Below are 22708 nucleotides of genomic sequence, written 5' to 3'. Positions count from 1 at the left end.
GCTGTCCCCGTTTTGGGGTCCCTGACGCGCTGTCCCCCCCAGTGGGGTTCCTGGTGTGCCCGGGTGCCCTGGCCACCCCCCCGTGCCAGGAGCTGTGGCGCCAGGCCCTGCGCGGGTCCCTCTTTGTCACCCTGGTGCGCGACGAGGCCATCGCGGTGCACAAGGTCACCGAGGAGCTGCTGGGGGGGCTCAAGGGGTGAGACGGGGACACCGCGGGTGGCACTGCCCGGGGGTGGCACTGCCCGGGGGTGGCACTGCCTGGGGGTGGCACTGCCTGGAGGGGGAGAGGATGGGGGACACCGGCAGGGTGGCACCGCTTAGGGGGGTTCAGGACAGGGACACAGCGGGTGGCACTGCCTGGGGAGGACGGGGACACCGAGGGTGGCACTGGCCGCAGGGGGGGGTGGCAGGGCCGGTGCCAGGGACGGGTGGCTTCACTGGGGACTTTGGGGATGCCAGGGGGGGCTGTTCAGGGGATTTTGGGTGAGGGTGTCCAGGAGTTTCGGGGTGATTCGGGGGGCACTGAGGGTGTCCAGGAGTTTCGGGGTGACTCGGGGGGTCACTGCTGCATGGCGGGGGGTTTCGGGGGGGGGTCTCTGACCGCCCCCCCGGCGCAGCCGCGTGGCGGAGCTGCTGTTCCTGCTGGAGCAGCTGCGGGCTCTGGTGCGGCGGCACCTGCGGCTCCTGCGCCGCTACCACCGGCAGTACCTGGCCCGCTTCGACGCCCTCTTGCTCAGCGACGTCATCCAGGTACCCCCGGGGGGGTGGCCCTGTCCCCTGAGCCTCCTGCGGGGCCCTCGCTGTCCCCTGAGCCCGCCCTGTCCCCGCAGAACCTCTCGGTGTGTCCCGAGGAGGAGTCCGTGATCCTCTCGTCCTTCGTCAGCTCCCTCTCGGCTCTCTCGGCCAAGGAAGGTGAGGGTTTGTCCCCTCCCAGCTGGGTTTGTCCCCTCCCAGCTGGGTTTGTCCCCTCCCGGCCCAGGATGTCCCCTGCCAGCTCGGATTGTCCCCTCTCAGCCCGAAATGTCCCCTCACCGTGTTGCCGGTGCCACCCCAGCTCCGTGTCCCCGCTGTCCCGGGAGCTCTGGGACAATCCCGGGCACCCCGAAGGGTGGCGGCTCCCGGGGGTCCCCTGTGGTGGCACTGCCACCCCCAGCCCTGTCCCCATGTCTCTCTGTCCCCGTAGTCGATGACCAGGAGCAGTTTGACTTCACCGCGCTGCGCCTGGACTGGTTCCGGCCCCAGGTGGTGGCACTGTCCCTGTCCCTGTCCCCATGTCCCTGTCCCTCTCCTGTCCCCATCCCTGTCCCTGTCCTGATCTCCACCCTTGTCCCCATCCCTGTGCCAATCCCATTCCTCCCTGTCCCTGCTGTCCCCATCCTTGTCCCCTTGACCCCAGTCCCTGTCCTTGTCCCCGTCACTGCCCCCATGTCCCCTGACCCTGTCTCCGTGTCCCTGCTGTCCCCATGTCCCCTGTCCCCCTGGCTGTCCCCAGGCCTACACCAGCGTGGCCAAGGCCGCGCTGCCGCTGGCCTCCAACGGGGACGTGGGCCGCGCCATGAGCCTGGTGGTGTTCCACACGCGCCTGCTGGACCGGCCCGAGGAGCTGCTGGACGAGACCTCCGACCTGTCCCAGCTCTGGTGAGCCCCGCCTGCCCCTGCACCCCCTTTTCCACCCCTGTTCCACCCCTGCACCCCCTTTGCCATCCCTGCACCCCCTTTGCCACCCCTTTTCCACCCCTGTAATCCCTTTTCCCACCCCATATCCCTTTTTTCTGCCCTGTTCCCCTTACCCAATTCCTGCCCCTTTCCCGCTCACCCCGCTGTTCTGTCCCTGTCCTGTCCCTGTCCCTGTCCCTGTCCCTGTCCCTGTCCCTGTCCCTGTCCCTGTCCCCTGACCCCGCTGTCCTGTCCCTTTCCTGTCCCTGTCCCCATCCCTGTCCCCTGACCCCGCTGTCCCTGTCCCTGTCCCCTCAGCAGTTTCCACCCGCGGCCCCTGGAGCGGATGTTCGCGGTGACGCTGGACGAGCCGTCCATGCTGCGCTTCGCCATCGCCTTCCCCCTGCTCTGCGCCCACTTCTCGCGCTGCCTGCACCCCATGTGCCCCGAGGAGGTGGGTGACAGCCGGGGGGGGGGTCCGGGGGGTCCCCCAACCCCATCCCCGGCTCTGAGGGGTGCCGTGTCCCCCCCAGTACCCCCAGCTGGAGGCGGCGGCGCTGGGGCTGTGCCACAAGTTCCTGGAGGAGCTGGCGCGGGTGGGCAGCGGCTGCGTCCTGGACGCCTGCGCCGAGCAGCACAACCTCAGCCAGCAGGTCTGGGGGGCTCTGGGACCTTTGGGGGGCTTGGGGGAGTCTGGGGGGTCTGGGACCTTTGGAGGGATTGGTGACCCTTGGGACGTTCAGGACATTTGGGGTCCTGGTGACCTTTGGGGCCTCCAGGACCTTTGGAGCCTCCAGGACTTTTGGGGTCTTCAGGATCTTTGGGGTCTTGGTGGACTTTGGGGTCTTGGTGGCCTTTGGGGGCTTTAGGACCTTTGGGGGCTCCAGCATCTTTGGGGGTTCAATGACCTTTGGGGTCTTCGCACCTTCAGGATCCCTCTGGCTTTTGGGGTCTCCGTCAGCTTGAGGATCTCTGTGGCCTTTGGGGTCTCTGTGGCCATTGCGGTCTCCGTGTCCTCTCTGTCCCCTTGTCCCCCTGTCCCCACCAAACCCTCGGGATGGGGAAGTTCCTCCATGGGGACCAAACCTGGCAGGGCATTCCCGACCCAACCCCGGTGGTCATGGTGACCCGGTTTGGGGTGTCCCCATGTCCCCAAGACCCTGTCCCCATGTCCCCAAGACCCTGTCCCTGCCCTGCAGCTGCTGCCCAAGCACTGTGCGGCCACCATCAGCAGAGCCCGCGTCAAGAAAACCCCGAAGCAGCCGCCCCGCAAGGGGGACCCCCAAAGGGACAAACCGGGGACAGAGAGCCAGCGGCGCGACCGGACCCTGACCACCAAGTGAGTGCCACCCAGGGGAGGGATTGCCCCCACAGGGTCACGGTTCTGGGGACTTTGGTGGTCTCCAGAACCTCTGGGGCTCAGTGGCTTTTGGGGGCCCCAGGACCTTTGGGGGCTTGGTGGCCTTTGGGGTCTTGGTGGCCTTTGGGGTCTCCAGAACCTCTGGGGGTTTGGTGGCCTTTGGGGACTTCAGGAGCTGATCTAAAGCTACCAGAAGTTTGGTGTGGCATGGGGACAAGGTATGGTTGTCCCCATGGGACACGGATTGTCCCCATGGGGTCACACCGTGACTGTCCCCATGGGGTCACACCATGATTGTCCCCATGGGGTCACACCGTGATTGTCCCTATGGGGTCACACCGTGATTGTCCCCACGGGGTCACACCATGACTGTCCCCATGGGGTCACACCGCGACTGTCCCCCAGCATGGACAAGCTGCACCTGACCCTGGCCGAGCTGTCCCTGAGCCTCAACCACGTCCCCAACTTCACCGTCTTTGGGCACACGGTGACACCGGCCGAGTACCTGAGCAGCCACCTGGAGACGCGCCTGACCAGGTGGGGACACGCCGAGGACACGCGGGGCGGAGGGGACACGCGGCGCGTCCCTCACCGCCCCCGTGTCCCCGCAGGGCCATCGTGGCCATGGCTGGCTACAGCCAGGCCACGCAGGAGGTGGCCCGTCCCTCGGAGGTGCTGGCCGGGCTGGGGGCCTACATGGGGCTGGTGCAGCGGCTGGGACAGTTGGTGGCCCTGGACACGGGGCGGCTGCTGCGCGCTGTCCTGCTGCAGCAGAGCCACCCCCGCGATGCCACCGGGCAGCCCACGCTGACCGCCATCTACACCGACTGGTCAGTGCCACCGCGGGCTTGGGGACACGGGGACGGGGTGCCAGGGTCACCGTGGGGGTGGGGGACTGGGAAGGGGTGTCAGGGTCACCCATAAGAGGTGGGGACATGGCAATGGGGTGGTCAGGGTCACCATGGTGGGGGACACGGGGATGGGGTGCTGGCAGCAGGGACATGGGGATGGGAGTGGTGGTGGCAGCTCGTGGGTGACAGTGCTGTGGGTGGCATTGACTTGGGTCCCCATGCCATGGGTGACACTGGTGTAGGTGACAGTGCCGTAGGTGACATTGCCGTAAGTGGCACTGCCGTGGGTGACAGTGCCCAGGGTGACAGTGCCCAGGGTGACAGTGCTGAGGTTGACAGTGCCATAGGTGACAGTGCCCAGGGTGACAGGGCCATGGGTGACAGTGCTGAGGTTGACAGTGCCATAGGTGACAGTGCATAGGGTGACAGTGCCCAGGGTGACAGGGCCGTGTCCCCCAGGTACCTGGAGGCGCTGCTGCGCCAGGCCAGCACCGGCGCCGTGCTGCTGTCCCCGGCCCTGCAGGCCTTCACCACGGTGCCCCGCGAGGAGCAGCCCCCGTTCAGCGCCGCCGAGTTCTCCGACGTCTCAGGTGGGCTGGGGGGCTCGGGGGTGGGGGGCTGGCTGTCACCCCCTGTCCCCCAGGGTCCCCACCTGTCCCCTCCCGCAGAGATGCGGGCGCTGGCCGAGCTCATTGGGCCCTACGGGATGAGGTTCCTGAGCGAGAACCTGATGTGGCACGTGGGCTCGCAGGTGACCGAGCTGAAGGTACGGGGACGGGGACACCCTGTGGGGACAGGGGCTGGGGACAGGGGATGGGGACAGGGAGAGGGGGTGGGGACAGAGACAGGGGACAGGACCTGAGGACAGGGGCTGGGGACAGGGACAGGCTGGTGCTGCTGGCACCATGACAGGGCAGGCAGGGCCATCCCAGCGCCAACCCAACCCTGTCTCTGCCCAGTGGGAGGGTGGGAGGTGCCAGGTCCCTCAGTGTCCCCCAGTGTCCCCCAGTGTCCCCCAGTGTCCCCCATGTCCCCCAGTGTCCCCCTGTCCCCGCAGAAGCTGGTGGCTGAGAACATGGACACGCTGGTGCAGCTGCGCTGCTGCAGGGCCGAGCAGAGGCCGGCGCTGCTGCCCCGCCTGAGCTGTGAGTGCACACGGGGGGGCACGGGGGGGGCACAGGGGGTGGCACACGGGGTGGCACACGTGTCACCCCGCTGTCCCTCGCGTGTCCCCGCAGCGGCCGAGAACGTCCTGAAGCGCATGACCATCATCGGGGAGATCCTGAGCTTCCGCGCCATGGCCCCGTTTGGGGCCCAGGCCCCCCCTGACCCCCATTTGGGGACCCAGTCCCCCCATTTGGGGTCCAGGCCCCCCCTGACCCCCCGCCCCCCCAGGTGTTCTCCCAGCACTGCCCCTTCCTGATGGGCCCCATCGAGTGCCTGGCGGACGTGGTGACCCCCGACACCGACATCCAGGTGGGGACAGGGACACGGGGGTGGGGGGGGCCCGGCCACGTGGCACCGCGTGACACCCCGCGTGTCCCCTGTCCCCGTGTCCCCAGGTCACCCTGAGCATCTTCGAGCTGGCCTCGGCCGCGGGGGTCCCGTGCGAGGTGGACCCGGCGCTGGTCAGTGCCCTGGCCGGCCACAGGACAGGTGCGGGGGGCTCTGGGGACACGGCGGGGGGCGCTGGCACCCGGCCGGCGCTGTCACCGCGCTGTCCCCTGCTCCGCAGAGGGCTCGTCCCCCGAGGAGGATTACAAGGTGTCCTGCCTGCTCCTGGTGTTCGTGGCCGTGTCCCTGCCCCTGCTGGCCGCTGACCCCGCGTCCCTCTACAACCCCGAGCTGGACGGTGAGGGTGGCCCCGTGTCCCCCGTGTCCCTTGTCCCCGTGTCCCCTGTCCCCGTGTCCCCTGTCCCTGTGTCCCCTGTGTCCCCATGTGTGTCCCTGTGTGTGTAATTGTCCCCCTCACCCTGGTGTGTCCCATGTCCCCCTGTCACCAGGAGTGCCCCCTGTCCCCCCATCCCCTGTCCTCCTGACCCCCTGTCCTGTGTCCCTGTGTCCCTTGTCCCCCTGTCCCCTGTGCCCTGTCCCCATGTCCCTGTCCCTCTCTTGTCCCTGTGTCCTCGTGTCCCCATGTCTCTGTGTGTCCCTCTATGTGTCCCCATGTCCCTGTGTGTGTCCCCTGTCCCTGTGTCACTTGCCCCCCTGTGTCCCCTGTGTCCCCTGTCCCTGTGTCCCTGGGTCCCTTGTCCCTGTGTCCCCCCCTGTCCCTGTGTCCCTGTGTCCCTTGTCCCTGTGTCCCCTGTGTCCCCGTGTGTGTCCCCGTGTGTGTCCCTGTGTGTGTCCCTGTGTCTTTGTGTCCCCATGTCCCTGTGTCCTCGTGTCCCCATGTCTCTGTGTGTCCCTCTATGTGTCCCCATGTCCCTGTGTGTGTCCCCTGTCCCCGTGTCCCCATGCTGGCGGTTCTCCCTGTCCCATTGTCACAGCAGAGGGTTTGGGGACACAGGGGGACGCTGGGACTGTCACCAGGGGAGGTGGCACTGTGGAGACTCTGGGTTGTCCCTGACCCCCCCCATGTCCCCAACCCTCCTGTGTTCCCAACCCCTTCCCACGTCCCCAACCTTCCCGAGTCCCCAGACTTCCCGTGTCCCCACATTTATTCACTCCCCACCCGTGTCCCCCCGGTGTCCCCCGGTGTCCCCCGGTGTCCCCAGGCCACAACAACAACCTGCACTGCCTGGCCAAGGCCATCGTGCAGCTCTCGGCCGCGCTCTTCACCGTGCACAGCAAGAACATCGAGACGCACCTCAAGGAGTTCCTGCTGGTGAGCTGGCCTGTCCCCTCCCCGGGGCTGGCCCTGTCCCCTCCCCAGGGCTGCCACTGTCCCCTCCCCGGGGCTGCCACTGTCCCCTGGTGCTGGCCCTGTCCCCTCCCGGGGCTGGCCCTGTCCCCTCCCCGGGGCTGCCACTGTCCCCGGGGCTGGCACTGTCCCCCCTGGGGCTGGCACTGTCCCCTCTGAGCTGTCACTGTCCCCCGGGGCTGCCACTGTCCCCTCCCCGGGGCTGCCACTGTCCCCTCGGGCTGGCCCTGTCCCCTGGGGCTAGCCCTGTCCCTGGGGCTGCCACTGTCCCCTCCCCGGGGCTGCCACTGTCCCCCGGGGCTGCCCGGTGTCCCCCGGTGTCCCCAGGCCACAACAACAACCTGCACTGCCTGGCCAAGGCCATCGTGCAGCTCTCGGCCGCGCTCTTCACCGTGCACAGCAAGAACATCGAGACGCACCTCAAGGAGCCTGGAGCTGGCCCTGTCCCCTCCTGGGGCTGGCCCTGTCCTCCCTGGGGCTGGCACTGTCCTTTGGGGCTGGCCCTGTCCCCTGGGGCTGGCCCTGTCCCCCCTGGGGTTGGCACTGTCCCCGGGGCTGCCACTGTCCCCTGCGGCTGCCACTGTCCCCCCTGGGGCTGGCCCTGTCCCCTCCCCGGGGCTGGCCCTGTCCCCCCTGGGGCTGGCACTGTCCCCGGAGTTGGCCCTGTTCCCTCCCCGGGGCTGCCACTGTCCCCGGGGCTGGCCTTGTCCCCTGGAGCTGGCCCTGTCCCCTCCCCGGGGCTGCCACTGTCCCCTGGTGCTGGCCCTGTCCCCTCCCGGGGCTGGCCCTGTCCCCTCCCCGGGGCTGCCACTGTCCCCTGGGGCTGCCACTGTCCCCCCTGGGGCTGGCCCTGTCCCCTCGGGCTGGCCCTGTCCCCCCTGGGGCTGCCACTGTCCCCGGAGCTGGCCCTGTCCCCCCTGGGGCTGCCACTGTCCCCTGGGGCTGGCCCTGTCCCCCCTGGGGCTGGCCCTGTCCCCTTCTGGGGCTGGCCCTGTCCCTGTCCCCTCTGGCTGGCCCTGTCCCCGTGGGCTCCCTGACCCTGGCCCTGACCCTGTCCCCGCTGTCACTGACTGTCGCTGTCGCTGTCCCCGCTGTCCCTGTCACTGTCCCCGCTGTCCCCTGTGTCCCTGTGGCTGTCCCCGCTGTCCCCTGTGTCCCCAGCTGGCCTCCAGCAGTCTCCTGCAGCTGGCCCAGGAGCCGGACAAGGCGCGGGCGCGGAACCAGGACTCGATCGTGCTGCTGCTGCACCTGGTGGGGACACTGGGACACCGGGGACACTGGGGACACCTGGGGGACACCTGGGGGACACTGGGGACACTGGGGACACCTGGGGGACACCTGGGGGACACTGGGGACACTGGGGACACCTGGGGGACACCTGGGGGACACTGGGGACACTGGGGACACCTGGGGGACACCTGGGGGACACTGGGGACACTGGGGACACCTGGGGGACACCTGGGGGACACTGGGGACACTGGGGACACCTGGGGGACACCTGGGGGACACTGGGGACACTGGGGACACCTGGGGGACACCTGGGGGACACTGGGGACACTGGGGACACCTGGGGGACACCTGGGGGACACTGGGGACACTGGGGACACCTGGGGGACACCTGGGGGACACTGGGGACACTGGGGACACCTGGGGGACACCTGGGGGACACTGGGGACACTGGGGACACCTGGGGGACACCTGGGGGACACTGGGGACACCTGGGGGGGGGGCTCTGGGGTGGCCCTGGGCAGTTCCCGATGTCCCCTGGGTGGTTCCTGACGTCCCTTGGGTTGGGCTCAGGGGTCTCCCTGGGTGGGCTCTGGGGTCCTGATGTCCCCTGGGTGGTTCCCGATGTCCCCAGGCCATTCCCGATGTCCCCAGGCCACTCCCGATGTCCCCAAGCCATCCCCGATGTCTCCATGTCCATCCCCGATGTCCCCAGGCCATTCCCGATGTCCCCATGTCCATCCCCGATGTCCTCATGTCCATCCCCGATGTCCCCTGGTCTGTTCCCAATGTCCTCATGTCCATCCCCGATGGCCCCAGGCCATTCCCGATGTCCCCAGGCCATCCCGATGTCCCCATGTCCATCCCCGATGTCCTCATGTCCATCCCCGATGTCCCCTGGTCTGTTCCCAATGTCCTCATGTCCATCCCCGATGTCCCCAGGCCATCCCCGATGTCCCCAGGCCATCCCGATGTCCCCTGGCTGAGCCCTGCTGTCCCCCCCGAGTGTTCCCCAGCCCCCTCCCCAATACCAGCTGTGCCCGGGGGGGGGTCTCATCCCCCCCAGACCCCCCTGGAAGCGGCCGGGGGGGGGTCACACCCACCCCCCCTGCCCCGGGATTCATTCCCGGAGCGATTTAAACACAAATATTTCAAATATTTCAAATATTTCAACACCCACCCCCACCCCAAAACCCCCGAAAGTTCCGCGAGGCGAAGGGGAAGGTTCGGGGTTTTTATAAACCCAAAATTCCACCGGGGAGCCCCAAAAGGAGCCAGGGAGGCTGGGGGGGGGGACCCGGCTGGGGACCCCCACCCAAAATGAGGGGGAGGAGCCCAAAAGGAGCAGCTCGGGGAGCCCAAAAGAGAATTTGGGGCTCCGGGATTGGTTTGAGGAACCCCAAAATGAGTTGGAGACCCCCCAAGGTCACTTTGAGGGTCCCCAAATCAGTTTGAGGAGCCCCAAATGGGTTTGAGACCCCCAAAATGAGTTTGGGACCCCTGAAATCAGTTTGAGGATCCCCAAACCAGTTTGAGAACCCCAAAATCACTTTGAGGACCCCCTGGTTTATTTGAGGACCATAAAATGAATTTGAGACCCCTAAAACCTGTTCAAGGATCCCCAGATGGGTTTCAGACCCCCCAAAATGAGTTTGAGACCCCCAAAATGAGTTTGAGAACCCTAAAATCAGTTCGAGAGACCCCAAATGAGATTGAGGACCCCCAAAAATCAGTCTAAGCACCCCCAAAATCCCTTTGAAGCCCCCAAAATGGGTGGGAGGACCCCCCAGGAGGGGCTGGAGGAGCCCAAATTTGGGGTTTCAACCCTCGAGGTGTCCCCGGTGGGGTCCGAGAGCCCCTCACCCCATCCGGGGGGGCTCAACCCGGGGGGGTCCCGTGGCTGCAAATCCGGGGACCCCCAGGGAGGGGAAGGAGTCCCCCCCCCCATTTTGGGGAGGTGAAACATAGGGACCCCCTCCCCAAGAATCACCCTCTGGAGGTGCGGTGGGACGGGGGGGCTACCGGAGGGAGCGGGGGGCTCCGGGAAGGAGCGGGGGCTAGCGGAGGGAGCGGGGGCCGGGCCGGGCTGAGCCGCCGCCGGTGCCCAGGGGCGATGGAGCCGCCGCGGAGCCTCCCGGGGCTGGAGCGGGAGCGCGGCGCGCTGGACGCGGCCGGAGGGTGCCCGTCCCCGCTGGACGCCAAGGCCGTGCCCGGCAGGAAGGTCTGGGTCAAGCTGCGGGCGCTGTGAGTGACCCCCCCGGCCGCGGGACCCCCGCCCCAAAGAGAGCCCCGGGGGGACACCCAAAGAGAGACACCCCCAAAGAGAGAGATCCTCCCAAAGAGAGAGACCCCCCCAAAGAGAGACACCCCCCCAAAAGTGAGACACCCCAGCCCCAAAGAGAGCCCCCCCAAAGCAGGACACCCCCCAAAGAGAAAAACCCCCCAAAGCGAGACACCCCCAAAACGGGACAACCAAACCCCAGACTGGGACCCCAAATCCCAAACTGAGACCCCCAAACCGGGACCTTTAAACCCTAAATTTGGTCTCCCAAACCGGGACCCCTCGACCCCCAAACCCCAAACTGGGACCCTTAAACCACAAACGAGGACCCCCAAACCACGACCCTTCAGACCCAAACTGGGACCCCCAAACCAGGACCCTGGGAGCTCACGTGTCCCCGCGCCCACCTGCGGCACGTGCGGCGCTTGGTGGGGGGGCGGGGGGGTCCCCGTGGGACGGGGGCGGCCCGGGGGGCACCACGTGCGTGGGGACACGCGTGGGGACACGTGTGGGACACGGCGGGGCAGGGTGGCCGCGTGGCACACGCGTGTGACACACCTGAGGGTGCCGGGGGACACGGGGGTGCAGGGGGGGGTGACACTCTGGGGGTGTCACACGTGTGTCCCCACGTGCGCTCACGTGTCGCTCCCACAGGTGGGTGGCCGTGTGTCCCCAAAGTGGGGGCGGTCCCCTCCTGAGCCCCCCCGGTGTCGTCCTCCCCCCCCCCATTCCGAGGGGCAGCAGCACCGGGGGGGTGACAGTCCCGGGGGTCCCTGAGGCCACCCTGTCACCCATGGGGTGGCCCTGGGGACACGGGGGTCACCGGCAGGGGACATGGCGGCAGGTGGTGACAGCCGGCAGGGTGGCACAGCCCGAGCCCCGTGCCTTGTCCCCTTGTCCCCACGAGTGACACGGGGGTCACCAAGGCTGGGGACCCGGGGGGTGGCCGTCCCCAGGGGGGGTCCCTGAGTGTCCCCGCGGGGGGTGGCAGGGTGCGGGAAGGTGACAATCGCCATCCCCAAGGTCACAGCAGCGCTGGTGACGTCTGTGCCCCCCCCGCTCCCCCCGGCCCCCCTCGCTGTCACCGTCACTGTCGCCGTGACCGGGGGACGTGGTGGCCCCTCCCCACCGCGTGGCTCCGGTGACCGCGGCGGCCACACGGGTGTCCTTGTGCTGGCACGAGCGTGGGCAGGATGGCAGCGCCCGTGTCCCCACGCTGTCACCTCCCTGGGTCCCCCCCTGTGCCACCTGTGCCCCCCCATGCCACCTGTGCCACCCCATGCCACCTGTATCACCCCATGCCACCTGTGCCACCCCATGCCACCTGTATCACCCCATGCCACCTGTATCACCCCATGTCATGGTGCCACCGGTGCCACGGGGGTGGCACTCCCCAGATGGGAATCCCCCAATTCCCCTGTCCCCTTCCTGTGACCCCCCTGTCCCCAACCTGGGGGGCTGTGACCCCCTGTCCCTGTCCTGGGGGCTGTCCCTGCTCTCCTGGGGGAGGGTCAATGCCACTCTGTCCCCCCCTCGCGGCTGTCCCTGGGGGTCTCTAACACCCTGTCCCCCTCCTGTCGGGTGTCCCCCCTGTCCCCGGGGATCTCTAACACGCTGTCCCTCCTGTCCCCTTTGTCCCCGGGTGTCCCTAACCCTCTGTACCCCCCCTGCCGGAGGTCCCCTCCATCCCCGAGCGTCCCTAACCCCCTGTCCCCCCCCGGGTGTCCCCCCCGGTGCCCCCCAGGCTCCGTTTCCTGGTGAAGCAGCTGGAGGCGGGCGAGGTGAGCGTGGAGGAGCTGAAGCGCAACCTGGAGTACGCGGCCTCGCTGCTCGAGGCCGTGTGCATCGACGAGACCAGGTGGGGAGGGGACACCGAGGGGACACCCCCGCTTCGTGGTGGGGGGGACAGCAGCGCGCTGAGTGTCGCCGTGCCCCCAGGCAGGTGCTGGACACGGAGGACGAGCTGCGGGACATGGGCTCGGACGCGGCCGTGCCCTCCGAGGTGCGCGACTGGCTGGCGGCCACCTTCACGCAGCAGGCGCGGGCCAAGGGGCGCCGCGCCGAGGAAAAACCCAAATTCCGCAGCATCGTGCACGCCGTGCAGGCCGGCATCTTCGTGGAGAGGTGACAAGGGGACGCGGGATGGGGACACGGCGAGGGGGGCGCCGGGGGGGACAGGGACGCAGCGAGCAGGGCATGTGGGGACAGGGACGCAGCGAGCAGAGCACAGAACGGGGGGACAGGGACACCCAAGGAGGGCATGGAGGGGACACAGGGACACACCGAGGAGGACATAGAGGGGACAGAGGGACACACCGAGGAGGGCACGGGGGGACACAGGGACACACCGAGACAGAGGGGACACAGGGACACACCGAGGGGGGCACGGAGGGGACAGAGGGACACACCGAGGAGGGCACGGAGGGGACACAGGGACACACCAAGGAGGGCACGGAGGGGACACGGTGGGGACAGAGCTTGGGGGGGAGATGTGGGAGTGTGTGGGGTGAGCTGAGAGCAGAGCGGTCCCCAAAACCCAGGGACTGTCCCCAGCATCAGGTGGGTCCCCAAAACCCAGGAGGGTCCCCAAAACCCAGTCACCTAGAACCGAGGTGAGTCCCCAGGGGTGTCCCCAGACCCCCGGGGGTCCTCAGCCCCCCCCCAGACCCACCAGCCCTGCCTCCCCCCAGGATGTTCCGCCGGACATACACGGCCGTGGGGCCGAGCTACTCCTCCTCCGTCCTCAACTGCCTGAAGGTACCGGGGCACCCCAAACACCCCAAAAAAAAACCCCAAAACCACGGGGGGCTGCTGGGAGCTACTGGGAATGGCTGGGAGGCACTGGGAGCCACCGGGAATCAATGGGAGCCAACGGGAATATCTGGGAATCAATGGGAATCAATGAAATATTGGGGAAAAACTGGAAATCAACGGGAATCAATCTCCAGGAATTACTGGGGTTTTACTGGGAATCAATGGGAATCAATGGGAATCAATGAAATATCTGGGAATAACTGGAAATCAACGGGAATCAGTCTTTGGGAATTACTGGGGTTTTACTGGGAATCAATGGGAATCAATGGGAATCTCTAGGAATCATTGGGAATATCTGGAAACCTCTGGGAATCAATGGGAATCAATGGGAACTACTGGGAATCAATGGGAATCAATGGGAATTACTGGGAATCAATGGGAATTACTGGGAATCAATGGGAATTACTGGGAATCAATGGGAATTACTGGGAATCAATGGGAATTACTGGGAATCAATGGGAATTACTGGGAATCAATGGGAATTACTGGGAATCAATGGGAATTACTGGGAATCAATGGGAATTACTGGGAATCAATGGGAATTACTGGGAATCAATGGGAATTACTGGGAATCAATGGGAATTACTGGGAATCAATGGGAATTACTGGGAATCAATGGGAATTACTGGGAATCAATGGGAATTACTGGGAATCAATGGGAATTACTGGGAATCAATGGGAATTACTGGGAATCAATGGGAATTACTGGGAATCAATGGGAATTACTGGGAATCAATGGGAATTACTGGGAATCAATGGGAATTACTGGGAATCAATGGGAATTACTGGGAATCAATGGGAATTACTGGGAATCAATGGGAATTACTGGGAATCAATGGGAATTACTGGGAATCAATGGGAATTACTGGGAATCAATGGGAATTACTGGCAATCAATGGGAATCATTGGCAATCAATGGGAATCGCTGGCAATCAATGGGAAGCACTGGGAATCAATGGGAATCACTGGGAATCAATGGGAATCACTGGCAATCAATGGGAATTACTGGGAATCAATGGGAATCACTGGAAATCAATGGGAATCACTGGGAATCAATGGGAATCAATCTCTGGGAATTACTGGGGTTTTACTGGGAATCTCTGGGAATCAATGGGAATCTCTAGGAATCATTGGGAATATGTGGAAACCTCTGGGAATTACTGGGAATCACTGGGAATCAATGGGAATCACTGGGAATCAATGGGAATCACTGGCAATCAATGGGAATTACTGGGAATCAATGGGAATCACTGGGAATCAATGGGAATCACTGGCAATCAATGGGAATTACTGGCAATCAATGGGAATCTGGGAATCAATGGGAATCACTGGGAATTGCAGACTTCACTGGGGTTTTACTGGGCTTTACTGGGAAATGCTGGGCATTCCTGGAAATCAATGCCATCCCCCCGGTGTCCCCAGTGTCCCCGGTGTCCCCGCAGGGGCTGGACCAGTGGTGCTTTGACGTGTTCTCGCTGCACCGCGCGGCCGAGGAGCACTCGCTGCGCACGGTGGTGTTCGAGCTCTTCACCCGCCACAACCTCAACAGCCGCTTCAAGGTGTGCCCGGCAGCCCAAAACACCCCAAAATCCCCCAAAATACCCCCAAAATCCGCTCTACAACTTCAACAGCCGCTTCAAGGTGAGCCCGGCAGCCCAAAACACCCCAAAATCCCCCAAAATACCCCCAAAATCCGCTCTACAACTTCAACAGCCGCTTCAAGGTGAGCCCGGCAGCCCAAAACACCCCAAAATCCCCCAAAATACCCCCAAAATCCACCCGCCACAACCTCAACAGCCACTTCAAGGTGTGCCTGGCAGCCCAAAACACCCCAAAATCCCCAAAAATACCCCCAAAATCCACTCTACAACTTCAACAGCCGCTTCAAGCTGTGGCCCAACATCCAAAATCCTCCAAAATACCTCCAAAAAACCCCAGAACAGCCCCAAAACCCTCCCCAGGACCCCTGAACTCCATCCCAGGAGACTCCCTCAGGACCCCCCAAGACCACCCAGGACCCCCAAAATCCACCCGAGGACCCCAAACTCCCCTTCAGGACCCCCGAGCTGCCCCCTGGGGACTGTGCCCCCCCCGTCACCCCGATGTCCCCACTGGCAGATTCCCGGCGCGTTCCTGACGTCGCTGCTGGAGGCGCTGGAGGGCGGCTACGGAAAGTTCCGGAACCCCTACCACAACCAGGTGCACGCGGCCGACGTCACCCAGACCGTGCACTGCTTCCTGCTGCGCACCGGCATGCTGGTACGGGGACACGGGGACAGCGCTGTCCCCAAGGCTGGCACCGCGCCTCCCGCCCGGCACTGCTCGTTGCCATGGGAACGTCCCCAGGGTGGCACCGGGCACGGGGGACAGGTGGACACGCATGGGGTGGCACCTGGAACGTGTCTGTGCGCAGTTGTCACACGCGGGGTGGCACCTGGCACGCATCTGTGCCCAATTGTCCCCATCTGGCTGTCACACGTGGGGTGGCACCTGGTGCGTGTGCCGCCCGCTGTCCCCACACGGCTGTCACAGCACACCTGGGGTGTCACACTCAGTGGGGGTGGCCCTGTTCCCCATCCCTGTCCCTGTCCCTCACACGCTGTCCCTGTCCCCAGCACTGCCTGTCCGAGATCGAGCTCCTGGCCATCGTCTTCGCCGCCGCCATCCACGACTTCGAGCACACGGGGACAACGAACAGCTTCCACATCCAGACCAAGTGAGGGCACGGGGACAGGGACACGGCACGGCCCGGGTGGCACAGCACAGTGTGGGTGGCACGGCGTGTCCCAAACAGGGCTGCGGACCCGTCCTGGGGACACTGTGGGGCACCTTGGGGACACCTGAGGAGCGCTCAGGGCCACCAACACAGCCGGGACACAGCGGTGCTGCCACCTCAGGGACGCCCCTCGCTGCGGGGGTCCTGTCCCCGTGCCCAGTGTCCCCATGTCCCCGTGTCCCCAGGTCGGACACGGCCATCCTGTACAACGACCGCTCGGTGCTGGAGAACCACCACATCAGCGCCGTGTTCCGCCTGATGCAGGACGAGGAGCTCAACATCTTCGTCAACCTCACCAAGGACGAGTTCGCGTAAGCTCCCCTCGCTGTCCCCTCGCTGTCCCCTCGCTGTCCCCTCGCTGTCCCCGCGCTGTCCCCGCGCTGTCCCCTGACCGTGTCCCCTCCCTCCCCGCAGGGAGCTGCGGGCGCTGGTCATCGAGATGGTCCTGGCCACCGACATGTCCTGCCACTTCCAGCAGGTCAAGTCCATGAAGACGGCGCTGCAGCAGCTGGAGAGGTGGGTGGGGGTGGTCCCCAGCCCCCAGGTGTGTCCCCAGGGCTGGCGGGGTGGCTTTGGGGACAATCTGAGCGCCGGGCTGTTGTCCCCAGGCTGGACAAGTCCAAGGTGCTGTCGCTGCTGCTGCACGCGGCCGACATCAGCCACCCCACCAAGCAGTGGGCGGTGCACAGCCGCTGGACCAAGGCCCTCATGGAGGAGTTCTTCCGGCAGGTAGGGCCGGGGCCGGGCGGGGGGACGTGGGGGACACCCCGTGGGGACACCACGGATGTCCCTTGCCTTGCCAGGGGGACAAGGAGGCCGAGCTGGGGCTGCCCTTCTCGCCCCTCTGCGACCGCACCTCCACGCTGGTGGCCCAGTCGCAGATCGGTGAGTCCGGGCGCGGTTCCTGTCCCTGTCCTGTCCCTGTCCTGTCCCCATGCCATCCCCACGCTGCCCTCGGTGTGTCCCCAGCAACGCCGTGTCCCCTCCTGTCCCCAGGGTTCATCGACTTCATCGTGGAGCCGACGTTCTCGGTGCTCACCGACGTGGCCGAGAAGTTGGTGACGCCGCTGGCCGAGGACGGCTCCAAGGCCAAGGGCAACCCTGCGGCCACCCAGCAGCCCAGGTGAGTGTCCCTGTCCCCAAGGTTTGTGCCCTGTGGTGGCAGCGGTGGCCCTGGCCCGCTGCCAGCCGTCCCCGTTGTCCCCCAGCTCGCAGTGGCGGCAGCCGTCCCTGGATGAGCACCTGGAGGTGGGGGACATCAAAGCCGACCTGGCCGGGTTCCGCTCCACCTGGACCAAGCACATCCAGGAGAACAAGCAGAAGTGGAAGGAGAGGGCGGCCAGCGGTAGGGGACGGCCACCATGACCACCATGGCCACCACAGCCAGTACAGCCACCACGGCCACCAATGGCCACCATGGCCACCATGGCCAGTACAACCACCGTGGCCAGTCCAGCCACCACAGCCACCAATGGCCACCATGGCCAGTACAGCCACCATGGCCAGTACAGCCACCACGGCCACCAATGGCCACCATGGCCACTATGGCCATCATGGCCACCGGGGAGGGGCTGGGGACCACCACGAACTGCTCAGGGCCACCTCTGTCACAGTGTTCCCAGACGGGAGGTGACACAAACATGGTGCAGGTGGCCCCAGGCTGTGCAGGGGGGTGGCCCCGGGGGGGACAGAAGTTCCGGGGTGTCCCCGGTGACCCCAGGCCGTGTCCCCAGTGACCCTACCCGTGTCCCCCCAGGCATCACCAACCAGGCATCCATCGATGAGCTGTCCCCGTGCGAGGAGCCCGCGGCCACCGGGACCCACAGCGAGAACGGGGACGTGGAATAGCGGCGGGAGGAGCCAGGTGGGGACACCGGGAAAGGGGCGGGGACATCGGGAAAGGGCGGGGACACCGGGAAAGAGGCGGGGACACCGGGAGAGAGGCGGGGACATCGGGAGCGGCGGGGGGGGGACACGGCGGTGACTGTCCCCTCCCGGCAGGTCCTTGTCCGGCGAGTGACACCGTCTCGTCTTCGATGCCATCGAGTTCAGCACCATCCACAGGGCAGCAGCCCCCGGGGCCGGGCTCGGATGGGTGTCACCGCTGTGCCAGGACCGGTGTCACTGCTGTGCCAGGACCGGTGTCACCTCTGTGCCAGGAGTCCCTGGGGCTGGGCTCGGATCGGTGTCACCTCTGTGCCAGGACCGGTGTCACCACCGCGCCAGGACCGGTGTCACCTCCGTGCCAGGACCGGTGTCGCCGCTGTGCCAGGATCGGTGTCACCTCTGTGCCAGGACCGGTGTCACCACCGTGCCAGGAGCCCCCCGGGCTGTCCCCTCTGTCCCGGTGTCACCGGTCCCTCACTGCCACCCCCGGCCCCCGCCGGGCTCGGTCCTTTGGGATTTTTAAAAACGCTTTTCCCGCGCGGGAGGGCCTGGGGCGGGGACGGTGGCGCTGGGGACAGCCAGGGGGGGACAAGCTGGGGACAGCCATGGGGGGGACAAGCTGGGGACAGCCATGGGGGGACACGCTGTCACCGCCAGGGCCACCGTGCTCCCCTCGGTGCCCGCGTCACTGCCACCCCCGGCCCCCACCGGGCTCGGTCCTTTGGGATTTTTAAAAACGCTTTTCCCGCGCGGGAGGGGCTGGGGCGGGGACGGTGGCGCTGGGGACAGCCATGGGGGGACAAGCTGGGGACAGCCATGGGGGGACAAGCTGGGGACAGCCAGGGGGGGGACACATTGGGGACAGCCGGGGGGGACACGCTGTCACCGCCAGGGCCACCGTGCTCCCCTCGGTGCCCGCGGGGTGTGGCTGGTGACACCGTGAGGGTGGCACTGTGCCCTGTCCCCATCCCACCCGGGGACAGGGACAGGGACAGGAGAGGGGACAGGGACAGGGACAGGGACAGGAACAGGGACAGGGACAGGGACAGGGAGGTCCCCACGGGATCCCGCCGGTGTGGCGCGGATGGCACCGGGGACAGGGAGCGGCGGGGACAGGGACGGATCCCGCTCCGGTGTCCCCCGGCTCCAGCGCATCCCTGGGATGTCCCCGCTCCCTGCGACATCCCGGGAATGTTCGGGAATGCCGGGAATGTTCGGGAAAATTCGGGAATGCTGGGAATGTTCGGGAATTCTGGGAATGGCGGGAATGTTCGGGAATGCTCCCACATCCCAGTCCAGCCCCCTCCAGCTCCAGTGAGCCTCAGGAATCGCGGAGTGTTTGGGGAATCCATGGATCCAGCCCCGGGAATGTTCCAGGATCCCGGATCCAGTCCCAGGAATGTTCCAGAATCCTAGATCCAGCCCCGGGAATGTTCCAGGATCCTGGATCCAGCCCCAGGAATGTTCCAGAATCCTGGATCCAGGCTTGGGATCTTCCAGGATCCCAAATCCACCAAGCCTTGGGAATCTCCAGGATCCCAAACTGAGCCTCAGGAATGTTCCAGAATCCTGGATCCGGCCTTGGGAATGTTCTACGATCCCAGATCCAGCCCCGGGAATGTTCCAGAATCGCGGATCCAGTCCCAGGAATGTTCCAGGATCCCGAATCCAGTCCCCGGAATGTTCCAGAATCCTAGATCCAGCCCCGGGAATGTTCCAGAATCGCGGATCCAGTCCCAGGAATGTTCCAGGATCCCGAATCCAGTCCCCGGAATGTTCCAGAATCCTAGATCCAGCCCCGGGAATGTTCCAGAATCGCGGATCCAGTCCCAGGAATGTTCCAGGATCCCGAATCCAGTCCCCGGAATGTTCCAGAATCCTAGATCCAGCCCCGGGAATGTTCCAGAATCGCGGATCCAGTCCCAGGAATGTTCCAGGATCCCGAATCCAGTCCCCGGAATGTTCCAGAATCCTAGATCCAGCCCCGGGAATGTTCCAGAATCGCGGATCCAGTCCCAGGAATGTTCCAGGATCCCGAATCCAGTCCCCGGAATGTTCCAGAATCCTAGATCCAGCCCCGGGAATGTTCCAGAATCGCGGATCCAGTCCCAGGAATGTTCCAGGATCCCGAATCCAGTCCCCGGAATGTTCCAGAATCCTAGATCCAGCCCCGGGAATGTTCCAGAATCGCGGATCCAGTCCCAGGAATGTTCCAGGATCCCGAATCCAGTCCCCGGAATGTTCCAGAATCCTAGATCCAGCCCCGGGAATGTTCCAGAATCGCGGATCCAGTCCCAGGAATGTTCCAGGATCCCGAATCCAGTCCCCGGAATGTTCCAGAATCCTAGATCCAGCCCCGGGAATGTTCCAGAATCGCGGATCCAGTCCCAGGAATGTTCCAGGATCCCGAATCCAGTCCCCGGAATGTTCCAGAATCCTAGATCCAGCCCCGGGAATGTTCCAGAATCGCGGATCCAGTCCCAGGAATGTTCCAGGATCCCGAATCCAGTCCCCGGAATGTTCCAGAATCCTAGATCCAGCCCCGGGAATGTTCCAGAATCGCGGATCCAGTCCCAGGAATGTTCCAGAATCCTAGATCCAGCCCCGGGAATGTTCCAGGATCCTGGATCCAGCCCCAGGAATGTTCCAGGATCCCGGATCCAACCCCAGGAATCTTCCAGGATCCTGGATCCAGCCTTGGGAATGTTCCAGAATCCTGGATCCAGCCCCAGGAATGTTCCAGGATCCCGGATCCAGCCTTGGGAATCTTCCAGGATCCTGGATCCAACCCTAGGAATGTTCCAGGATCCCGGATCCAGCCTTGGGAATCTTCCAGGATCCTGGATCCAACCCTAGGAATGTTCCAGGATCCCGGATCCAGCCTTGGGAATCTTCCAGGATCCTGGATCCAACCCTAGGAATGTTCCAGGATCCCGGATCCAGCCTTGGGAATCTTCCAGGATCCTGGATCCAACCCTAGGAATGTTCCAGGATCCCGGATCCAGCCTTGGGAATCTTCCAGGATCCCGGATCCAGCCTTGGGAATCTTCCAGGATCCTGGATCCAACCCCAGGAATGTTCCAGAATCCTGGATCCAGCCCCAGGAATGTTCCAGGATCCCGGATCCAGTCCCGGGAATGTTCCAGGATCCCGGATCCAGCCTTGGGAATCTTCCAGGATCCTGGATCCAACCCCAGGAATGTTCCAGGATCCTGGATCCAGCCCCGGGAATGTTCCAGAATCGCGGACCCGCTCCCCTCGAGCACCCCCTGCCATCCCGGATTCCCTCCGGCTCCCCGGGGCTGCCCCGACCCCCGGGAATGTTCGGGAAAGTCCCGGGAATGCTCAGGAATGTTCGGGAATGTCCCCTCCCCGTGTCCCCTCCCTGTGTCCCCTCCCTGTGTCCAGGTGTCCCCCCCAGGTGTGCACAGGTGGGGGGGGGTCCAGGGGACACCCCCAAGGTGGCAGTGAGGGGGGGGGGTCTGCTCTGTGTCCCCCACCCTGGGGAGTGGGGGTGGGGGCACGCAGGGTGTCACTCAGTGTCCCCGGTGTCCCCCAAGGGTGGCAGTGAGGGGGGGGGGTGTGTGGCACGTGTCACCTGCCCTGGGCACCCGGGGGTGGCAGTGAGGGGGCCCCCCCCCCCCCACAGTGGGGACCTGCCCGTGGGAATAAAATAAAATAAAAAAAATCCCAAAAGGATTCTGGGCGGCCCCAAAATCTTAGAAAATGGAATAAAAAATCTGCGCTGGCGTCCGGCTGCCGTGGCCACACCTGGGGACAAGGGACAGGGACAGCGCTGGGGACCGGGGGAGGGGACAGCCCTGTCCCTGCCCTGTGCCAGCAGGGCCACCCTGGCCCTGGCACTGTCCCTGTCCCTGGGGAGTGGCAGGGAGTGTCCCAGTGACACCCCAGTGACACCCCAGTGTCCCAGTGCCACCCTAGTGCCCCAGTACCATGTCCTAGTGCCCCTCCACTGCCCCAGTCCAGTATCGCAGTGTCCCCACTGCCCCCCAGTGTCCCCAGTGTCCCCACTGCCCCCCCAGTGTCCCCACTGCCCCCCCAGTGTCCCCAGTTTCCCCCCTGCCCCCCCCAGTGTCCCCACTGCCCCCCAGTGTCCCAGTGTCCCCAACGCCCCCCCAGTGTCCCCAGTGCCCCCAGTGTCCCCAGTGTCCCCAGCACCCCCCAGTGTCCCCCACTGTCCCCAGGCCGTACCTAGTGGCCACTGCCCGCGCTGTCCCCAGGCTCTATATGGGTCCCGTCCTCAGCCCGGCTGCGCCGCGCGGTCCCGGGGGTCCCGGCCCGGGGGGTCCCGGCTTGGGGGGTCCCAGCCTGGGGTGTCCCAGCCTGGGGGGTCCCGGCCCGGGGTGTCCCAGCCTGGGGGGTCCCATCCCCGGGTGTCCCTGCGGGTGCCACAGCACAGGGGGTGACCTCAGGCCCCCCCAGTGCCCCCTGTCCCCCCCAGCGCCCCCCACTCACGGTGGCCGCCCTGGGCGGGGCAGGAGCCGCCGGGGCTGTGCCGGTGCTCGGGGTCGCCGCGGTGGCAGCGGGCGGTGGTCGCCACCTCGTCGTCGTCGTCGCCGCCCTGCGCCTGCTTGCACAGGTGATGCTCCACCATCATCTGCAGCTCTGCCGGGCAGGGGGGAGCGGCGCTGGGGGGGCGCGGGGGGGCCCTGGTGACCGTCCCCACGCTCCCGGCGACACCGCGGCCGCCCCGCCCGGGTGGCCTCGTGGTGGCGAGGAGCGAGGCCAGCGTGGGGAGGGGACATCCAGCCACCTGTCCCCCGTGGTGCTGGGGGAGCTGTCACCTCCCTGTGACCCCCTAGTGTACCACCGTGTCCCCCCCGTGTCTCCCCGTGTCCCACCCGTGTCTCCCCGTGTCCTCTCGTGTCCCCCCCGTGTCTCTCTGGTGTTCCCCTGGTGTACTCCCATGTCCCCCCGTGTCCCCCCGTGTCCCCTTCGTGTCCCCCCGCGTCCCCTTCGTGTCCCCCCGTGT

General features: G+C 65.6%; 3 protein-coding genes across 3 annotated transcripts in view; 2 read left to right on the top strand and 1 right to left on the bottom strand.

Moving 5' to 3' along the window:
• Positions 1-20: 20 nt before the first annotated feature.
• On the top strand, positions 21-10018 carry NCKAP1L (NCK associated protein 1 like; the record flags this gene model as incomplete). The annotated part of the gene is made up of 20 exons (XM_041400333.1): positions 21-196; positions 600-750; positions 831-912; positions 1184-1242; positions 1493-1638; positions 1978-2110; positions 2190-2309; positions 2856-2995; positions 3422-3553; positions 3628-3846; positions 4327-4457; positions 4536-4633; positions 4925-5012; positions 5106-5186; positions 5261-5343; positions 5430-5523; positions 5603-5719; positions 6585-6694; positions 7892-7981; positions 9926-10018. Coding segments are annotated over 20 exons (2343 nt in total), but the record flags the coding sequence as incomplete, so codon positions are not given.
• Positions 10019-10070: 52 nt separating this feature from the next.
• PDE1B (phosphodiesterase 1B) lies at positions 10071-18320 on the top strand. The gene is made up of 14 exons (XM_041400332.1): positions 10071-10201; positions 11983-12096; positions 12177-12362; positions 12929-12995; positions 14495-14611; positions 15171-15311; positions 15668-15768; positions 16014-16139; positions 16243-16344; positions 16437-16557; positions 16632-16951; positions 17037-17173; positions 17585-17692; positions 17830-18320. Exons 1-13 carry the CDS (start codon positions 10071-10073, stop codon positions 17674-17676), a joined length of 1755 nt encoding a protein of 584 aa, XP_041256266.1. The 3' UTR covers positions 17677-17692; positions 17830-18320.
• Positions 18321-21352: 3032 nt separating this feature from the next.
• LOC121333725 (translation initiation factor IF-2-like) overlaps positions 21353-22708 on the bottom strand; it is a 2623-nt gene continuing 1267 nt past the window's right edge. Inside the window, exons 3-5 of the mRNA XM_041400331.1 lie at positions 22192-22513; positions 21928-22115; positions 21353-21486 (exon numbers count right to left, since the gene is read on the bottom strand). Of these exons, the coding sequence (XP_041256265.1) occupies positions 21928-22115; positions 22192-22513 (510 nt within the window). The 3' untranslated portion in view covers positions 21353-21486. The remainder of the gene's footprint in view (positions 21487-21927; positions 22116-22191; positions 22514-22708) is intronic.

The sequence above is a fragment of the Onychostruthus taczanowskii genome, unplaced genomic scaffold (assembly GCF_017590055.1).
Source record: "Onychostruthus taczanowskii isolate IOZ18803 unplaced genomic scaffold, ASM1759005v1 scaffold178, whole genome shotgun sequence".
In the NCBI taxonomy this organism is placed as follows: Eukaryota; Metazoa; Chordata; class Aves; order Passeriformes; family Passeridae; genus Onychostruthus; species Onychostruthus taczanowskii.
The sequence above is the reverse complement of the archived record's forward strand: the minus strand, read 5'-3'. Positions and strand labels throughout refer to the sequence as shown.

Excerpts from the sequence above, each read along its gene's own strand:
- PDE1B (XM_041400332.1), top strand. The coding sequence starts at position 10,071 with ATGGAGCCGCCGCGGAGCCTCCCGGGGCTGGAGCGGGAGCGCGGCGCG. Across the intron at positions 10,202-11,982 it reads TGGGTCAAGCTGCGGGCGCT|GCTCCGTTTCCTGGTGAAGC; the intron begins GTGAGTGACCCC and ends GGTGCCCCCCAG. Across the intron at positions 12,363-12,928 it reads GCCGGCATCTTCGTGGAGAG|GATGTTCCGCCGGACATACA; the intron begins GTGACAAGGGGA and ends GCCTCCCCCCAG.